Source organism: Mytilus galloprovincialis, chromosome 11 (assembly GCF_965363235.1).
Source record: "Mytilus galloprovincialis chromosome 11, xbMytGall1.hap1.1, whole genome shotgun sequence".
In the NCBI taxonomy this organism is placed as follows: domain Eukaryota; kingdom Metazoa; phylum Mollusca; class Bivalvia; order Mytilida; family Mytilidae; genus Mytilus; species Mytilus galloprovincialis.
The window spans coordinates 62,022,376-62,041,921 of NC_134848.1; the positions used below are offsets into that span (position 1 = coordinate 62,022,376).

The 19,546-nt window shown below is 31.5% G+C and overlaps 1 protein-coding gene across 1 annotated transcript in view; it reads left to right on the plus strand.

The window, feature by feature from the left end:
- LOC143052563 (scavenger receptor cysteine-rich domain-containing protein DMBT1-like) overlaps nucleotides 1–19,546 on the plus strand; it is a 100,085-nt gene that overhangs the window by 15,245 nt on the left and 65,294 nt on the right. Inside the window, exons 8-21 of the mRNA XM_076225618.1 lie at nucleotides 827–850; nucleotides 1,145–1,289; nucleotides 4,044–4,207; nucleotides 4,879–4,899; nucleotides 6,544–6,603; nucleotides 8,002–8,025; nucleotides 8,314–8,458; nucleotides 9,651–9,814; nucleotides 12,451–12,471; nucleotides 13,545–13,610; nucleotides 14,405–14,546; nucleotides 15,068–15,237; nucleotides 17,805–17,864; nucleotides 19,228–19,369. Coding sequence (XP_076081733.1) covers nucleotides 827–850; nucleotides 1,145–1,289; nucleotides 4,044–4,207; nucleotides 4,879–4,899; nucleotides 6,544–6,603; nucleotides 8,002–8,025; nucleotides 8,314–8,458; nucleotides 9,651–9,814; nucleotides 12,451–12,471; nucleotides 13,545–13,610; nucleotides 14,405–14,546; nucleotides 15,068–15,237; nucleotides 17,805–17,864; nucleotides 19,228–19,369 — 1,348 coding nt within the window. The remainder of the gene's footprint in view (nucleotides 1–826; nucleotides 851–1,144; nucleotides 1,290–4,043; nucleotides 4,208–4,878; nucleotides 4,900–6,543; nucleotides 6,604–8,001; nucleotides 8,026–8,313; nucleotides 8,459–9,650; nucleotides 9,815–12,450; nucleotides 12,472–13,544; nucleotides 13,611–14,404; nucleotides 14,547–15,067; nucleotides 15,238–17,804; nucleotides 17,865–19,227; nucleotides 19,370–19,546) is intronic.

The following is a 19,546-nucleotide window of genomic DNA, read 5'->3' on the forward strand; positions in this document are numbered from 1 at the left end:
TGCTATGCTAAATTTTTATATTCCTGTCTTCTGTTTACCTATGTCCTTTCACTTTTCTTTGTTAACATGTATTCAGGTTTTTTTTTACAGAGATTATTACACTGACTGCCGTTTTTCACAATTTTACCTATTATTTCTGTCTGTTTTGTTCAATGTTGTCAACTTAATTGAATTTTATGTGACTGCCATACTATTGAGCAGTTTAGCAAGCTTAAAAAAATGCCAGTAAGGATTTTTTGTTATTTTACTCTTAACGGGTGCTGTTTAAATAGCATTTATAGTAAAGGCGTCCTTGGAACGTGATTCCTTATCGTAAGATAAGCATAACAAATAGCAGATTCATAGACATTGTGCCTGCTTGAATAACCCTTAATTCGCCATTTCAGAATCTAATGCATTCTGGGTAAAATTTTCAAAAGTGTTCACAAAAACGTCCTGATTGGTTGAAAATGTCATAAACAATGGAAATTTAACCAATGACATGACATTATTTTCAATTTTGGCTACGAACAATGAAATTGCCCATGATGCTTTAGATTTTGATACGGTCCATTGGCACCTCTATTTATAAACTATTGGTACACAATTCCTTTAATTTATGACATGACCGAGTGTAAAACATCTATCTGAAGCCGATTCAAAAGACCAGACTGTTTAAAAAAAACCAACATAATCACAAACAATGTACAAAAATGCCCCAAAAAGAGCAGTAAAAGACATTGTAGATATAAACGTTGAAATATATTTTGTAATCAAATCTTTAAGTTTTGAATATATCAGAACAACACATGTATTTACAATCTTTATGTTTTATTTTGTTTTTCAGTAGATACTAGTGGCTCATATACAAGTAAGTTTATACTTGCATATCGAAGTCAAATCTAGCGTTTAGAAAATGTCTTGTAAGTTCATGTAAGCGTGGTCAGCAATTAATACCTAAGTGTACACATTTTCATGATGCATGCAAAAAAAAAAAAATCTTCTTTTTTTTATTTTTTTTATTTGTCTGTACTCAAGCCAAATGATTTCATATCGAAATGTATAAAGAAAAGAAACTGTCTTTTTCATGCCCTGTACAAAAGTTTGATTCGTGTCAAAGAAGGCATATATCATACGTTTAATTACCATAATATTAATTTTTTAGATGTAAGGCTAGTTGGTGGTAATTATTATTGGGAAGGACGTGTTGAGATATACCATAATGGAGCCTGGGGAACTATTTGTGATGACGACTTTGACAAAAACGAAGCTAAAGTAATATGTGCAATGTTGGGGTACAACAGATATGGGTAATTCAGTTCAGCTTCTCATAAATGTTTTATTAACTACGATTCAAACTCCATTAAACACATGCACAGTCGGGTATAATTGGTTTGTTGTTACCCTTTTTCAATATGATGTACTACGCTCTTTAGCATGTCTAGGTTGCACTTTGTAAATACAGCTGTTTCTCAAAACACGCCTCTTTTGAGGAGATCTTGAATATTCATAGAAACTTAATTTTGTCTACATACTGGTTTCCAATCATGCTCTCTGTGTTCCATCTCACAGAGACATAACTTGGGAATGTTACCAGTAAATAAAAAGGGTCGGTTGAAAACAAAACTTTACTACAAAAGAGATGATTTCAGCTTTCCAATTGTGAACTTTTCATTTCTAAGTAGCAACATTTCAGCAGCACCTGCATACGAGGTATATATCTCCCAATTGATACGATATTCCCGTGCTTGCATTTCCTATCATGGTTTTCTTGATGGAGGGTTGCTGCTCACAAGGAAGCTATTAAACCAAGAGTTCCAAATAGTGAAGTTGAAATCATCCTTCGTAAATTTTACGGACGCCATTACGAGTTGGTTGACCGTTATGGAATAACCGTTTCACAAATGATATCGGATATGTTCCTTACGTCGTGACTACAATCCCCTTCCCTTTCATGAATGTGACCTACCGAATTAGAGTATTTACGGGATTTGTTATCACATAAGCAACACGACAGGTACCACATGTGGAGCAGGATCTGCTAACCCTTCCGGAGCACCTGAGATAACCCCTAGTTTTTTGTGGGTTTCGTGTTGTTTATTCTTTAGTTTTCTATGTTGTGTCATGTGTACTATTGTTTTTCTGTTTGTCTTTTTCATTTTTAGCCATGGCGTTGTCAGTTTGTTTTAGATTTGTGAGTTTGATTGTCCCTTTGGTATCTTTCGTCCCTCTTTTGTTTACATTTTTTGAATCTGTGGTAACCTTTCATTCGAGGTAGGGGTAGTTAAGAAAATTAGTGTTAGTTTAAACTCTGGGCATACCAGCGTTGAAAATATGCCGCACAGCCCTGTATTTTGACCTTTGAAAAAAATTGTGGTGCATATGAACTTTCAATTCTAGGATAAGATTTTTGCCAAAACTTCATAGTAAAAATGGTACAGTTTTAGCCGTAAAAGGAGTTCCTAAGGGAAACTGCATTGTCAATATTTACAGAAATACAACATTTAAGACCCATAGTTGATTTCATAGTTTTGATGGTTTTTGTATTAAAAAATGTTAAAATCACGCTAAGCAAATTTCAAATGTTTCTGTTATATTATAAACAATATTATACTATTCACTCGAAGATAAGCTTTACAAGCAAACTATGCAGGCGTTGCATAGCATAATACAACCAAAATGCTTAACTAGAACAGCCAACTATGTATGAGGAGTTGAAACCTCTGACTTAGCAGAAATATTATAATATATTTTGTTCAACATCAGTTCGATAGATTCATTATTTGTGAGATGTTGTATTGTTCGTGGTCGTGAGAAATAATATTATATGTTTTGTTCAAACATATAATCGATAGATTCATAATTATTTGTGAGATGTTGTATTGTTCGTGGTCGTGATAAATTTCAAAATGCAAGTTTTTATGTTCATGGAGGAGAAGAAATAACAAGAATTTTGTCAATCAACGTTTGTTGAAACCACGAAAATTGATAGAGATAAACACAATAATGCATCCTCACTTAAAATCATAAATAATTTGCTATCACATAAGCAACACGACGGGTGCCACATGTGGAGCAGGATCTGCTTACCCTTCCGGAGCACCTGAGATCATCCCTAGTTTTTTGGTGGGGTTCGTGTTTCTTTTTGTGGGGTGGGGGGGGGGTCGTGTTGTTTATTCTTTAGTTTTCTATGTTGTGTCATGTGTGCTGTTGTTTGTTTGTCTTTTTCATTTTTAGCCATGGCGTTGTCAGTTTGTTTTAGATTTATGAGTTTGACTGTCCCTTTGGTATCTTTCGTCCCTCCTTTTTACACACTTAAAGTAATGCTTTTATGCAAGAAAGTTATATTTTTGGTTATATAGCCGCAACATGTCATGCATTGTATTATTCCTCAGTATAACAGCAGTATATTCTAAAGAAATGTGTTTAGTCGTATTGCTTATACTTTATAACATATTATACGACGGTTTTTTTAAATGACGGATTTGCTAAAGTCGTTGGTACTAAGTACTTTTAATATTGATCATATCGATGCCGTTTTAACTGACTATGAGGTACGTGTTTTGCTGATGTGTGCAGGTCGAATGGTGACCTTCAGTAACTTAAATCTTCGTCATTTTTTCTCTGCTGAAAGTTTGTCTCTTATGCTATTATACAAGCTATTATCTTCTTATGTTTTTATATATAGCTTTAATAAGTCATTTAAAATCTGTCCATGACATTTAAAATGTATGTTACTCGCACTACTAGTATTTTAATGACGGCTGTTTTAAAGGACGTTTCCTGTTGATTTATACTACTTGTTAGGATTCTGGATACAAGGTGATAATCAAATGGAAATACACTTCTAATAAATATGTTGAAGGCAAGTATTTTTTGGATGGTTGAATTGGTTTAGGAACAACTGTTGTATTTGTTAGTTAAGATGTTGACGCTAGTGAAAAACGTCTTGACGTATCACTTTTGTAATTTCGCGATGTTCTGAATTGATAAGCAATATTCAATAAAATCACCACCAATTAGAATTATCAGATTATCTTTCATTATTATTTGAACAATTTTAGAAGCGTAACAGCATATGGAAATGCGGCATTTGGTGAGGGGTATGGATCAATTATGTTAGATGACTTAAACTGTAATGGATATGAGAACGACATATCTCAGTGTTCACCAAGAAGATGGAACCACCATAATTGTAGACATAGTGAAGACGCAAGTGTTTCTTGTCGTTAGTACATATACATTAGACGTTATGTTATTTTATTGATCAATATTTTAAACTATATTTCTAATCCTGTGAATGATTCAAGCGCACAAGTCAGTGAACTTGTAAGTTGTTTTCTTGTGTTTTTTCTGAACACGTTTTTTTTTTTAAATTTATGTAAATAGCTTAATTTTTTTAGTGTTTGTTTTATTTGTTGATAACTATACTTATGCAAATTTCATACTCCTAGTTGTTGAAAGCATTCTGTAATAGACAGCTATCTATTTATCTATAGTGGACAACAAAGTATATGTTTTTCTTTCATTCAAACGTCAACGAACCTGGCTCGGTGCTATTTTAGTAAACCTTAGCAAAAGAGCAAGTGTGATATTTTTCTATCAATTTGCGTCCGTCGTTTGTCGGCTGTCATCAGTTGTTGTTGTTGACATACTTGCCTATTATCACAAACATTATAACAGATAGACAGATTTTCAGATACGTTGATATGATCAAAATTATCAGTCGACACCTTATTGAAGTTATTGGCTATTAAAGACTTGTATCTAGAGAACTATAATCGATGCATTGAATTTAAAACTGTCAAATGAAAATATAGGCACACTTTGATTTAATTTGTAACTTAAATAGCACATATCATGTAAAATTACGTTAAGCGATTTTTTGTTTAATTGCAGGTTATCCTAAATCAGGAGGTAGTAAGTACATACAATCTTATGGATGTGTTTTAAACTTGTATGTATATTTGTTTAAACGTCATGTCAACAATGGACTCGCATGCAAGTTACTTCAAAATCTTTTTCAATGACAACTGTATTTGTAAAACATGCTAGTGTAATTGTTTCATGTGAATCTTTATTTATTGTTGCTTTTAATTGTTTCAAAACTAAAAATTGAAGTTTAAGTGATGTAAGACGTATTCTTGAAATGTTAATATTAATTTTTGTTTGTACTTTTACCTGAACTTGTCTTAAAGTTTGATATTAAACTATGCAAACTTGTATACGTTTAAAATCCACATAAGGAGAATGAAAAACAATAAAATCACACACTAATTTTGCTTAATCTCTTGTGCACATTAATTGGTTATATTCATTACATTTTTAAATAAAACTGTTAGATTTCAGACAAACCTATTGTCAAATTTAAGAAACATTTATCTTTTAATTTGAAAGTTATCATGTTTTAAATTCTTGTCTTTCATTGTCTTTCATTTTTTGTCTCTAGAATGTCTATACGCCATTTTGTGTTTCCTTTTTTTCTTGTTTACATAGTTGGTTTTTTTTGTTTTTTTTTTATAGTTATTAAGATTATAAAACAGTGTTAAAAGATGTACCCAATTTTAAACACTTTTATTTATGTATTCATGTTATTATGTCTGTTTTGTTTTATGAGAGATTAAGCCACCTATAAAAGTAGGTTTACGACACCATTTTTGTCGGACTATGTCTGAACCAATTTAGTACTATGACAATCGTTTTCTATTCGTTCGGGTGGTTTATATATTCAAAAGTTTGAGTACATGTATGTCAGGTTTCATGGACTTACCCTATTTTGAACTTATTTTGGAGTTCGATGTTTTTGTGTTTTATTTTTTGTGCTTTTTTATTTTTTTATATAAGAAAATGCCAATACCATGTCCGTAATATGACATTTGTATTGCGTTCGTCTGATGTGTTTAAGCTTTTGATTTTGCCATTTCATTAATGAGTTTCCCTTTTTTGAATTGGTTTAAGAGTTTGATATTTTTGTTATTTTACTTTCACCTTGGCGATTGAAATCATGTGATCTGTATTATTCCATCGTATTTGCATTTTATCAAATTTCACTTTCTTATTATAATAAAGCATATTTATCTAGAAATATAATGTAATTTGCATTTACAGTGTCAGATAACATAAATAACTTTTATATCCATGATATCAGTAAATGAAGTTTTTTTTCATAAAAAAGGACAGTTTGTATTTGTTGGTCGATAGTTGATCTTTAAGTCGAAATACATTATGGACAGTTATTAATATCATATAGAATATATTTCGATAGTGGAGGTTCTCGTTTTGATGAAAATGATAACGATTATCTTTTCTTTTAAGATAAATGTTTAAATAAAAATACATGTTAAATATTCTGTGATCATAGTTAAATTAATTAAACAAAACTGAATGCTTTGACTTCGGTTTCAAACTGGAATGCAACAAATACGTTGATAAAAATATTTGGCTTCCAAGAGATAAGCATACTGGCAACTGATAAGTTGAAGGGAAACAAAAACTAAATCTAAACATATCGACATCCAGTTCAGTATGCATTTATTTCAATTTCCTCTTTACTTTGTATTTCAGACTCGATAACCACTGACTCAGTTACCACGGAGGAATCAGTCACTACGCGCCTCTATTCCGGTATGAATTTCGTTATAAGTTTTTTATTCACTCGTTATTTAAAAAAAATATTTTCCTTTAAAAGAAAAATAGATATTGACATTCTAATATATTTAGATGAATACATGAAAACTGTTTAAATAATGAAATGATGAGATGGCATCCAAAGTATGTCGGTCGGGGAGGGAAAACTCTTAACATCAAAAGATGCGATCGCTCAACATTATCTCCTCTAAAAATCTGGATTCAGTGTAAAACGAAGGATAAACAGTGCTTCACGTTGTAATATACAAACTTCATATTAAATTATAACTTATACCGTTAAGTCTACTTTTGATAATATCCATTTGATGTGGCTCGGTACTTAAACATCTCGACATGGGTTAATGTGCCAGGGTAAATTCTTATACACTTGCCTTTCGATTTTTCTTGTGTACTTTGTCTATATGCCTTTTTGTTTTTTTGTTGTTGACATATATATGTGTTTGGTTATATAGGGATTAAGATTATAAAACAATGTTCACTGCCGTGCCCGTATTTTTGACAATGTTACATATTATGTCTGTTTGTTATGTTCACATATTGTTTGAATATAATAGAACTTATGTGACTGTCATACTGGTGCAAAGTTTAGCTAGATATTAAACCAGATTCCATCTACCATTTTTAACATAAGAAAATGCCTGTACCAAATCAGGAAAATGACAGTTGGTATTCATTTGTTTGATGTGGTTTAGCAAAGATCTTATTCGATTTAGGACTTTTCGTTGAAGTTTTCCCCGGAGTTTGGTATTTTTTAATTTTGCTTTTTAAAGGTGACATTTACAAAAGTACCTTAGTTAAGGCTTCATTCAAACGTGATTCCCAATCACAAGCTAGGCATAACACATATCAAATTTATAGATATTGTACGTACTTGGATTACCCTTAATTGTCACCTTTTATAAACAATTGGCACATTAAAAGTCCTTACAATCATGATACGACGAAGTGTAAAACGTTAAGCTGAAACAGATTCAAAAACGTGCTGAAACAAGACTGTTTTAAAGAAATAACACCAAAGTACAAACGTTGAAAAAAATGCTCCAAATAGAGCATTAAAATATATTCAAACGGTGGAATATTTTTGTTATCAAATCCTTAAGTTTTTAAAATGTGTGTGGTTCATAAATTTTTCTTGTTTCTTGTTTTTCATATAGGTTGGTTTTCTCGTTAAAATGGTTTGACACCAGTAATTTTTGGCCCTTTATAGCTTGCTGTTCGGTGTCAGTTAACGCGTCGTGTTGAAAACCGTACTTTGACCGTAATGGTTTACTTTAACTTATGACTTCGATGGAGAGTTTACTCATTGGCACACAAACCACATTTTCTTATATCTATGTATTTACAATCGCTGTTTTATTTTATTTTGTTTTTCAGAAGAAACTAGTGGTGCATATACAAGTAAGTTTAAACTTACATATCGAAGTTAAATCTAACGTTTAGAGAATGTCTTCAAAATCGTTAGAGCGTGTTTACCAATTAATGTCTAAGCATGACCATTTTCATTTTGCATTAATAACACTCCTTAGAATAGTTTTTTTTTAATTTTCTTGACTAAAGTCACATTTTTTGATATTGAAATATACAAGAGAAAAGAAATTATATTTTTATACCCTTGTACAATGGTGTATAAACAATGAAAAGAGAATATATAATATATTTTAATACTATTATATATTAATTTTGCAGATGTAAGGCTAGTTGGAGGTAATTATAATTGGGAAGGACGTGTTGAGATATACCATAATGGAGCCTGGGGAACTATTTGTGATGACGGCTTTGACACAAACGAAGCTAAAGTAATATGTGCAATGTTGGGATACAATAGATATGGGTAATTCAGTCCACCTTCTCATAAATTAACTACCGTTCCAATAGATATAAGAAGATGTAGCATGTGTGCCAATGAGACAACTCTCCATCCAAGTCATAATTTGCAAAAATAAACCATTATAGATTTTCGACACGAAGCCTTCAAGTTGGCTCACACCGAACAGCAAGCTATAAAGGGCCTCATTAACCACATGTACAGTCGTGTATGATTGATTTGTTGTAACCCTTTATCAGTACGGTGTTCTAAATACGATCTTAAATCATTTTGAAGATCATAGTTGATCACAAAGTTCTGGTAGTATTTCATTTAAAAAAAATTGTAAAAATCACACTAAGCAAATGTTAAATGTTTTTGTTATGTGATAAACCATATGATAGTATTCACTCAAGGATAAGATTTACTTAGCCCAATATATAGGCGTTGCATAGCATAATACAACGAAAATGCTTAACTAGAATAGCCAACTATGTATGAGGAGTTGAAACCTCTGACTTAGCAGAAATATTAGAATATATGTAGTTCAGCATCAGTTCGATAGATTCATAATTATTTGTGTGATGTTATTTTGTTCGTGGTCGTGATCAATTTCAAAATGCAAGTTTGTATCTTCATGGAGGGGAAGAAATAACAAGACAAGAAACACGAATTTGACAATCAACATTTATTGAACCACGAAAATTGATAGCGATAAACAAAATAATGCATCCTCATTTAAATAAACTACACACTTAAAGTAATGCTTTTACGCTAGATTAGATAGTTATATACATGGTTATATAGCGCAACATGGCATGAATTGAAGTATTATTTCTCAGTAAAACAGCAGTACATTCTAAAGAAATGTTGTTAGTCGTATTGCTTATACATATTATACAAGGGCTTTTTTAAATGACGGATTTGCTCAAGTAGTTGGTACTAAGTACTTTTAATTTTGATCATATCGGTGCCGTTTTGACTGACTATGATGTACGTGTTTTGCTGATCAAAAGGAAATTCATTTTTCATATAGATGTTAATTTTTTTTCTGGATGGTTGTATTGATTTAGGAACAACTGTTGTATTTATTCGTTAATGTTTTGACGCTATAACCTTTGTAATGTCGCGATGCTCTGAATTGATTAGCAATATGCAATCAAATCACTACTAACTAGAATTATCAGATTATCTTGTTTTAACATTTTAATTATTTAAGAAGCGTAACAGCATATGGAAATGCGGCATTTGGTGAGGGGTATGGATCAATTATGTTGGATGACTTAAACTGTAACGGATATGAAAGTGACATATCTCAGTGTTCACCAAGAAGATGGAACCACCATAATTGTGGTCATAGTGAAGACGCAAGTGTTTCCTGTCGTAAGTAAATTTGATTTAGACGTGTAAATTTTGTTTGGTTCACTGTTTATATCTGAAACTATATGTTGAATATTGTCAAAGATTCACATGTCAGTAGTCAATGACGTGGTAAGTCGTCACCTGCTGTAACGCATTTTCATTTAGATTAATATATGTTGAAGACAGATCCTTTTTTATATATTTATTAATAATTCTTAATGCCTTTCTACACTATTGTTATGATACATCTTTGTCGAGCCGTCGACTTTAGTTGAGACATAGCGATCCTTATTCCGCCGCCGTCGTCATCGCACATGGGACCCCTCTGCCGCGTTTTGTAAAAAACACACCATGAAATACAACCTCAATAGGTCACTATTATTAGTAAACGTGATTCCATAAACCCCAAATGAAATCTACTGACCCCATACAGATCTATAAAAGGTCACCACAAGACGGTGTTTATATATAATTTGTCCGAGTTGTGATAGTATATGTCCGATATATCCCTTCGAAAATTAATGTAGCAGTTTTTACCAATGTGTACAGTTCAATAAAATTGAGAATGAAAATGGTGAATGTGTCAAAGACACAACAACCCGACCATATAACAGACAACAGCAGAGGGTCACCACTAGGTCTTCAATGCAGCGAGAAATTCCCTCACCCGGAGGTGTCCTTTAGCTTAAGTTCACTTTATTAGTGTATGTTATATGTAAGTGATGCCCCATTCATAGACGAATATTGCAGTTTCAATCAAATGTTGTTCAAATAGACTTCATCGGTGTATGTTATATGTCAGGTACAAGACATGCGCCTTCAATATTAACGAGTGTAGCAGATTTTATCAAAAATGCAAAATATATTATTCAAAGTGTCCGAAATACAGTGAGCATACATCTATCAATTAGAAACATAATTTCAAAATACAGATAGAATCTATCGAGGATTATGCAAGGCGATGGGTGAAACGCTTAAAGAAAGACCAAGATACTATAGTAATGCTGTGAAGTTGTTGATACAAATCAGAATTAGACAAACTAAATGGGTCTTTCATCTTGACTACATATTTATACGTTTGGAGAACGTGTTTTACAACAAAGTATCGGCACTCTTCTCTTTTCCAACTTATTTCTGTATTCCTATGAGGCTTTCTTCAGATGGGAGTTTCTAAAGAAAAAAAGAACATAAGTTAGCAGTACCATTTAAAGGAGATGGGGCATTAAGGCCTGGATTTGGCTCCAAACAATTAAATGTTGGATATCTATATATTTCAAATTGGCACATACTGTTTAGAACATGCATAGGTTCAAGAAATATAAAAGAAAAAAATAAAGATTTTTACCTGATGACGTCACAATTACGTCATAATATGTACTATTTTCAAAAAACCGATGAAAAATACAGATTTTATGCAGTTTCCATCTTTATTTCTGTTATGGAAACATCATGCGCATGCAAGAAACAACAAAATAATTTAACAGAAGCTTTATTATTACTGTTGACATGATCCCACCAAATATAATGTTGTTTCTTGGGTGCGCACATACTTTTTCAATCTAAAATATACATACAATTTGATGAAAAACTAGGAAAATCACGAAATTTTACAAAATATGCAAAGTACATCATGATTTGTTGCCATGGAAACTTGTTCAATATCAAATTTGTTTTGTTTCTCTGAGTACCTTGTTCTGTAGTACGGTTTTCAGTTATTTAAGAATACATATGATAACTTTTAAAATTGCTGTAATTTTTGGGCCAAATAAGGGCCTTATTTCCCCTACTCCTTTACTATCAACTATATAGATGATCTTCTCTCACTAAATAATTCAACATTTGGTTACGATGTTGAACGCATATATCCTATCGAATTTTGAGATACATGATACTACAGATACAGTACTAGTAAAGTCTGCCTTATATTTTCTTGCATCTTGAAATTGACAATAAGGTTCAAAATATCCGTTTCACAGATTATAGCGGATATGTTTTTTTAAAATGTCGTAACTACAATTCCGTTCCATTTCACAAATTAGACTTGTTACCTGGTTGGTACTAACATGAGAGCAGGACATATTTTCCTTTCCGGGGCACCTGAGATATCCCAAAGTTTTTGGTGGGGTTCGTGTTGCTTAGTCTTGAGTTTCTATTTTGTGTTTTTGAATTATTGTTTGACTGTTTGTCCTTTTATTTCTAAGCCGTGGCTTATATTTTATGTTTGATTAATGAGTTTTGATGCCCTTCTAGAATCTTTTATCAATTTATACGATACAAATGGAAACTATTCCGATTTTAATGACATCACGAAATCAAAAATGAAATCTGTGTTTGTATTTATTGGCAAGGTTCCAGTAGGCCATGTATATATTTTATATTCTGTTTCTGCGACTTCAATATAAAACCTGAAAAAGATTCAATATAAAGAGTTTATAAAATCAATATAAATACCGAGATTAAATGTGATTGGCCGTACAGGCGTTAAGTCTGAAAACCAGATTTTAAAGAAGAAAGTTGCATGTGAACTTTGTTCTTTTTTTAATTTTTTTTTTAAATTGTCGAAGTTTGTCCTATAAAAAGTTAATACTTTTTTTCGTTGTAACTAAAGGTAAAACATGTCGTAAATAAATGCTCACACATTCTTTGTCTAATTGCAGGTTACCCTAAATCAGGAGGTAGTAAGTATATTACATCTTATAAACATATTTAAACTTGTATGCAAATATGTACACCATTACTAAGAATCATTCTTGTTCCCGTAAATATTTACATTACAAATTTAAAAAGGTGACGTAATAACGATAGAAAGACTGTTGTTTGACGTTAGAAGATTATTCGGAGACAGGTCTTTATTGTCATCATTCGAAGACAAAATTCAATCAAATGTCAAAAGTGTAGATACATTTATTGCAATCTGGTAGTGACCAAATGAAAACTTATCCATCTCGTTCATTCATCAAATATGTGTAAACACAACAATAATAATGTCAACATTATGACAATCGCATGCACGTTACTACATTCTTTTTAGAATGAAAACTGGTAAATGTGCTGGTTTAATGTGTTATATTAACGATTATTGCATATGAATTTCTGCTTCTTTTGTACTGCTTTAAATTGTTTCAAAATTAGAGAAAGAACTTTAAGTGATGCAAATGTTCTTGAAACTTCAATATTACTTTTTGCTTGAAATTGTCTTAAATTTTGATATTAATTATGCCAACTTTAATACTTTTACCATCACCATAAGTAGAATTAAGCTTAAAGAACTAACATAATTAATTTTTTTTTCATGTGTGAAAAAGAGTTTTATTTGATCGGCTTGTATTTAAAAGAATTAGATTCACCATGCAACTTTTTCGTCGGTTATAAAGTTTTTGATTCGTTCGTCTGTTTCTGTTAGTATGTCCGTTCATGCTCACAAAGATTCCATAATTATACTATGCAAATGAGCTAAATTTACAGAAGATAATCGCCACCATGTACATAATAAAAAGGCCTATTAGCAGATCAACTGGAGCTTTATTTTTCATATATTGTTTACTTTTTGTACCCCCTGTAACATGATATATGATTGGATGAAATGTATAAACTTATTTGCTTAATGTTGTCAATACTTACAAGATCAGAATAGCTCTTGATGTTGGTAAGCCACTGCTGTATGTAGTAAAACACTAATATATAGACACGTTGATATTGGACTTAGACTATTTACAAGTATCTCGTGTTTACAATTGTGTTATAATTGTAGGAAATGAAGTGACAACTGTCTCATACCTTGACAGAGCTACAACTGCTGACGTACTTGGAAGACATGGTAAAATAGTTTATACACTTTTTTTTATTTTATTATCAGAGGAAAATCTTTAAATTCATATAATCGTTTAGTTTGTGACGTTTTAAAAAAAAACAAACTATGAACAGACAATAAAATCAACAGTTTTAAACAGCGCCAAATATATTTGAAGAGCAAACAATGACAAGACAGACAACAATCTGAAGTAAACCATGGATTGGAATCAACAAACTAAATACCGTTGTTAATATTATGTCTCTGCATTTTATAGACGACATTTATGGCCACTTTATTTATAAACAAACGGTATATAAATTTACGTGTAAATGTGATTGAATTATGTATATCAGGCCTTTTTAATTGATATTAAAATGGACATATATCAGAGAACGTAACAGTAACTGAATGATTACGTCATTACTCAGTATTGACAACAAACTTGACACGCATTGATAATAAGAATGGACATCTGTTATAGAAACTTTCGGAAACACATTTGATTTTAAAAATAATTGTTTTAAACAACCATGCTCACAGTTTTTTTACCATCAAATCTTATACTCTTCGGCATAAAGATTGATGCGTCAATAAGAAAGCAATCATTTTTCGATCAACCACATCTTATTACATTTTAATTCTCAACATGATGCTTTATTTTACAGTACATAAAATAAGCGAATAAAAAATTGAAGTAAAGAAAATCATTTTTTTACATATATGGTCCTTGATCATATTATGTTGTTTGAGTAAATTATATACTTAAATAAAACATTTCTACCTTGTTTGAGTAAACGACAAGTATATTTGATTAACAGGTCATCTGTCATTCCGCTTAACAAATGGAAATTATGGATTCTTAGAAATCTACTATAAAGGACGATGGGGTTATGTTTGTTACAACTATAATCAGCAAAGAGACGAGTTTCATTCTGCTTGTCGATATCTGGGGTATTCATCGTACGTATATTTACTTTTCAACGATATTAGGGAAAATGAGAAGGATTTCCTACCCTTGAAATATATAACATTAGCTGTAGCTAACAACAACCTTTAGAAATTTTGTTTCCCAAACGCTCTACAACTTCATACGTTATGTGGTCGTTTACGTTGTTTTAAATCGAGTTTCTTTGATGATTATGTTGTAAACAAAACGAGCGTTTGGCATACAAACATTAAAACACGGCCGTTACTGGTATCTAAAATGAGTTTATTTATATAAACCTTATGTATATTGGTCTCGAGAGGAGAGTTGTATCACTGATAATCATAATACATAATTATTTTTTATACTTTTTGTCAGAAATAAAACCCATCAATACAAACACAAATCAATTTAACTCATATCGACTGCATTATTTTAACACGAAAACTGAACACAACATAATCACCTTTATTTCATCACTGTGCATTCATTACTATTAGCTCCATTGTAATCCATTTAATGTTCGACGTTCTGTAAAATGTTTTGATATTTACAGTGCTTACAGAGTTTATAGAAAATATGACCCTTCCAATTATGCTATAGTGACAGATTTCCATTGTCCTAATACTTACTACTACTACTCTTCCTCCAATGGTATAGATGACTGTACTGGTAGTAGATTGGGGTATTCTAATTACTGCAATGATAAACTCTACATTGAATGTGGTACGTATAGCTTTTCAGCATAAACACGAAGTAATTAATGGATTGTAAGTCATTTATGCTTTGTGAATTTCTGAGAATTTTTAAAACCCTATCTTTGAGCAATTTATTTTGCAGTTAATGAATTTGTTTATTTCATTCGAATTTAATTTATTCTTTAAAACATTGTATTATTCATAAAAATACATATGCAGATTTAACATTGTTGTGAGCAATCATGAATATCATGTATGTTTTCAACCTTGTATGGATCTGTCGTAGAGCTGTTATGTGTTTAGACGTACTTATATAATCATTTATGTGGCAACATCGTACAATCATTTCGGATAGATAATTTGGCTGATCTGCAATCTAACTGAGGAAAATTTACACTAATTAGCCACTGGAAGCTGAGGTTTTAGTTCAGTCCACTTGGTTGAGTGATTTTAAGAGCTGAAAACAATGCAGACAGTGTTGTCTTGATATATCCCAATAACATCAGTTTGAAAGCCAACAAGAGAAGAACAAACATTTGCTTTTAGCATATCTTCTAATGTCGGCGAGGAAAGAACCAAAAATTGCATATTTAACTCTTTTGTTCTGATATTTAGAGTAACCATGAAAACAAATGTGTTTTCTGTCTTGTAACACCTTCACTGTTGATGCAATACATGAGTCTGTTGTAGAGTTGTCATTTGTTTAGAACTACTTATTATGACTGTGACAGCATCTGACGTTTCTTTGAAATAGGTAATTTAGCTAATCTGAAATGATTTCCATTTATATACCGAATATATCATGTACTATGTCACAACTCCAGATTCAACTGAAAAGCAGGAAAGGAAACACAGCGCCACCAATATCGGAATGGTTCTTCAGTCTATATGACAGAGTGGTCTTTTGCGCTGGACACAGTGCAGTTGGTGTTGTCTCGATATCCCAATAGCATGAGTTCTATCCTAGCAAAGGAATAACTAATGTTTGCTTACACAAATATGCAGATTAAACAGTGTTGTCCTGATATTTAGACTATATTATATGAATGTCTAAAATGTAACTCGAACACACTAATGAGTGTTATAAAAATAGCTGTTAGTTTCTATATTTTCGCGCAATATTTTGCTTAACAAATAAGCTTCATCAGGCGCGTGCAACCACGAAGATTAAATGGAAAATTGTAAAGATTGTGTTTTAGCTTATTGTTTATGACCTTTGAATCTCATTGTACATTGATTTTAATATAAAGCAAAACAGCAAAATAGCAAAACAAAATCCGCCTTTGTGTAATTCGATATAATAATCGATGTTTGACATATTTCAAGGTGACATGTAGCCATTTCTTTTGGACGGACCTTGTTGCTCATTTTTATATTTACTGTTATATTCAAATAAATTACTAAAACAACACCAGCTAACCATAAATTAACAAATAATTCCTGGGTGATTCAATTTATCTTGATTTTACTAAGGGTTGGCCTTTTATGTCAATAAAGTACCCCCGAGTGACAACCGATTTAAACTCCCAGTGAATAATTTCTATTCTAATACAACATAGACAGCAAATCTTTTGAATCGAAGCGCTTTATGTGAATGGAAATGCTTGTTGTTCCCGAAATTAAATACACTATGTTTTTTGACGGAAGCGACGAGAAAATAGGATAAGTAACATTCCGAAATGATACACAATAACAATATAAGACAGAATCGGATGAAGTTTTTTTTAACTACGTTAAATTTATCCAAATTGTTCTCATCGTTTTTTATGTATTAACATTCGGTGTTTAAAGATTCCTTTTGATTATTTTCCCTTAAAATCTTTTAATTCTCACAACACATGACGTGAGGTTAATCATTCATAAAAAGCATTCGATCGGAGTAGGATTGTACTGTTTATTCGTCTGTTTCAAATTTGTTCTCCTCACAGTTGGTCAGTCAACTTCATTCCACTTCCAGCCATGCTTTCGATGTTGTTCATCACCGGGGTTTACAATTCATCGAAAAGGGCGGTAAATTAAAATGAGGCACTTTGACGAGGTGAGCAAAAAGACACAACTTCTGCATAACGAAGACAACGCTTCAGCGATAAAAAAAATATTTGCTTATCTCCCAATTGATTATTAACATTTATTGTTAAAAATCAATACTATACATTTTGAAAGAATAGTTTGAGACCGTGTTTAAACTCATCTGACAACCATTGACAGAGAATTGTAACAATTTCGGTGCTGACGGTAACTGGTCCTCAGCATCTTCAAATCTCGTACGAAAACGGACGCCGTAAAAAGTAAATTTCTCAAAAATTTAGTTAATTTTAGATACTGACCAATTGAAATATTAAAGTATTTTTGGTAATCACTTTTCTTGTCAAAAGATAGATTTAAATGTTCTCACGTTAAGAAGATAAATGAAATATACTGACAAAAAATGACAGTGACTGGTCTTCGACCAGTAACAGTAAAAAAAAAATCATGACGTTGATTATCAGGTGACTTGCTAAGATTCAAATTTTGCCACGGATGTGTACTCGCATTTGAAGAACGTCATATTAAAAATCCCATTAATATTATTTTCAACTTTTCTTTAACTTGTAGAATTGGACGCTACAACTGTTGGATATGAAGTTACAACTTCTTACGTGATTGGGACTCATGGTAGGACCATTAAAATATTAATCTTTATTATTATTACTTCTAACACACGAATCCAATCCGAATGTAACGATTGGCTCGAGATTATTTGTCTCTCTGCATTTGAATGCAATTTAATACAGGAATCGTATAATTTGAACAGTAAAATTGTAACTTGCAGTTGTATTGCAGTGTATTTTATTATATTGTTGTAACTGTAAATTGGGACAGAGTCAACATCTCATGTATGCCGAAAGAAAAGGATTTGTACAATATTTATTTGTTTTTACATCAACATTTGCATTTAAGGTAGCACAATAAAGATTTTTCTACTTCCAATCACTAACCTTTAAAATGCTGTAACTTTTTTATGAATGCATAAAAAATAATAAAAGAGGTATATGTAGATAGATATAATGCAATATTTTTATTTTGCAATTATTATGTAATTATTGGTAAAATCACTTGAATGAATTAAGCTCTATCATCTTTTTAACAATACAGAAATTTTAACGAAAATTAATCAACACATCATGGGCTTAAAAGGGTATCTCAAATTATCTCTATGGTATTTCATTCTCTCATAAATCTCTAATAAGGGGAAACATTCTAACCCCATAAAAGTAGATAATGTTTAACTAGGTGTACAATTTGTTCTATACATTCTATCTGAAATCTGAGAATCCTTTAGTAGATAATGGACATAGGAACAAATATAATAAAATCAATCCCCTAGGAATACCTATACAGAAACCAATTTCAATTGAAAGTGGTTGGAAATTGGTGTCAAATGTTCGGACTCCTTGGTATTTTTCCATCAATACAGGGTAAATTATTTTGGCCCATAACATTTTTCTTTGTATAAATTACTTCAACAGCTCATAACAGGCCATTTTCCTAAATTTAAGCAATTTCTTAATTTATGTTCGTTCCATTTGAGACCAAAATAATACCAATGCAAATGTAAGGTAAAAGTCCAAGTCAGCCTTTCCCCACTTTTTTTTAAAACTCAAATATCTCAAAAAGGAGGTCCATGACCTATCAATATTTTTAGCTTATTCCTAAACTGGTGCTCTTTCAAAATGTAGTATCAATTTCAATTTCTTATTTTTTAAAATTTCACCTAAGTACATCCTTAAATATAATCATTGTAAACACAATCAACATAACTGTTCTGTAAAGTATTCAATCACGGACTAATAGTAAGCTTTTATATTTAATGTCAAATATTAGTTGCATCTATGAGCTTGAGTGTCCATCTAGTACCTGTCGCCCCTATTTCACAAAACAAAAGTGCACTGATTTATTTTCAAATATTAAATGCACCAAATTGTCTTTTTCCTTTTTTGTGTGTGTCATAAATAACATTAATATTATGTGGTTTTAGGTCATATTCCTGTACGCTTAACATTTGGTAGTCAAGGATTCCTGCAGATCAACGTCAATGGACGCTGGGGTTATGTATGCCATAACTCTAGGCAATCTACATATCAGTTTCATTCTGTTTGCAGATCTCTTGGATATTCATCGTATGTTTTCTTCTTTAGAACATACATGTATAAGGCAGTTTTAACGATCAATCTACATTTGTAATAACCTACATTTACAAAACATTTTATTCCTAATAAGATTTAACCTTTCATCTTTTATCTAATTCAATATGCGATTGATCACTTTGCATTTATGTAGGTTCAGTTTAATGCAGT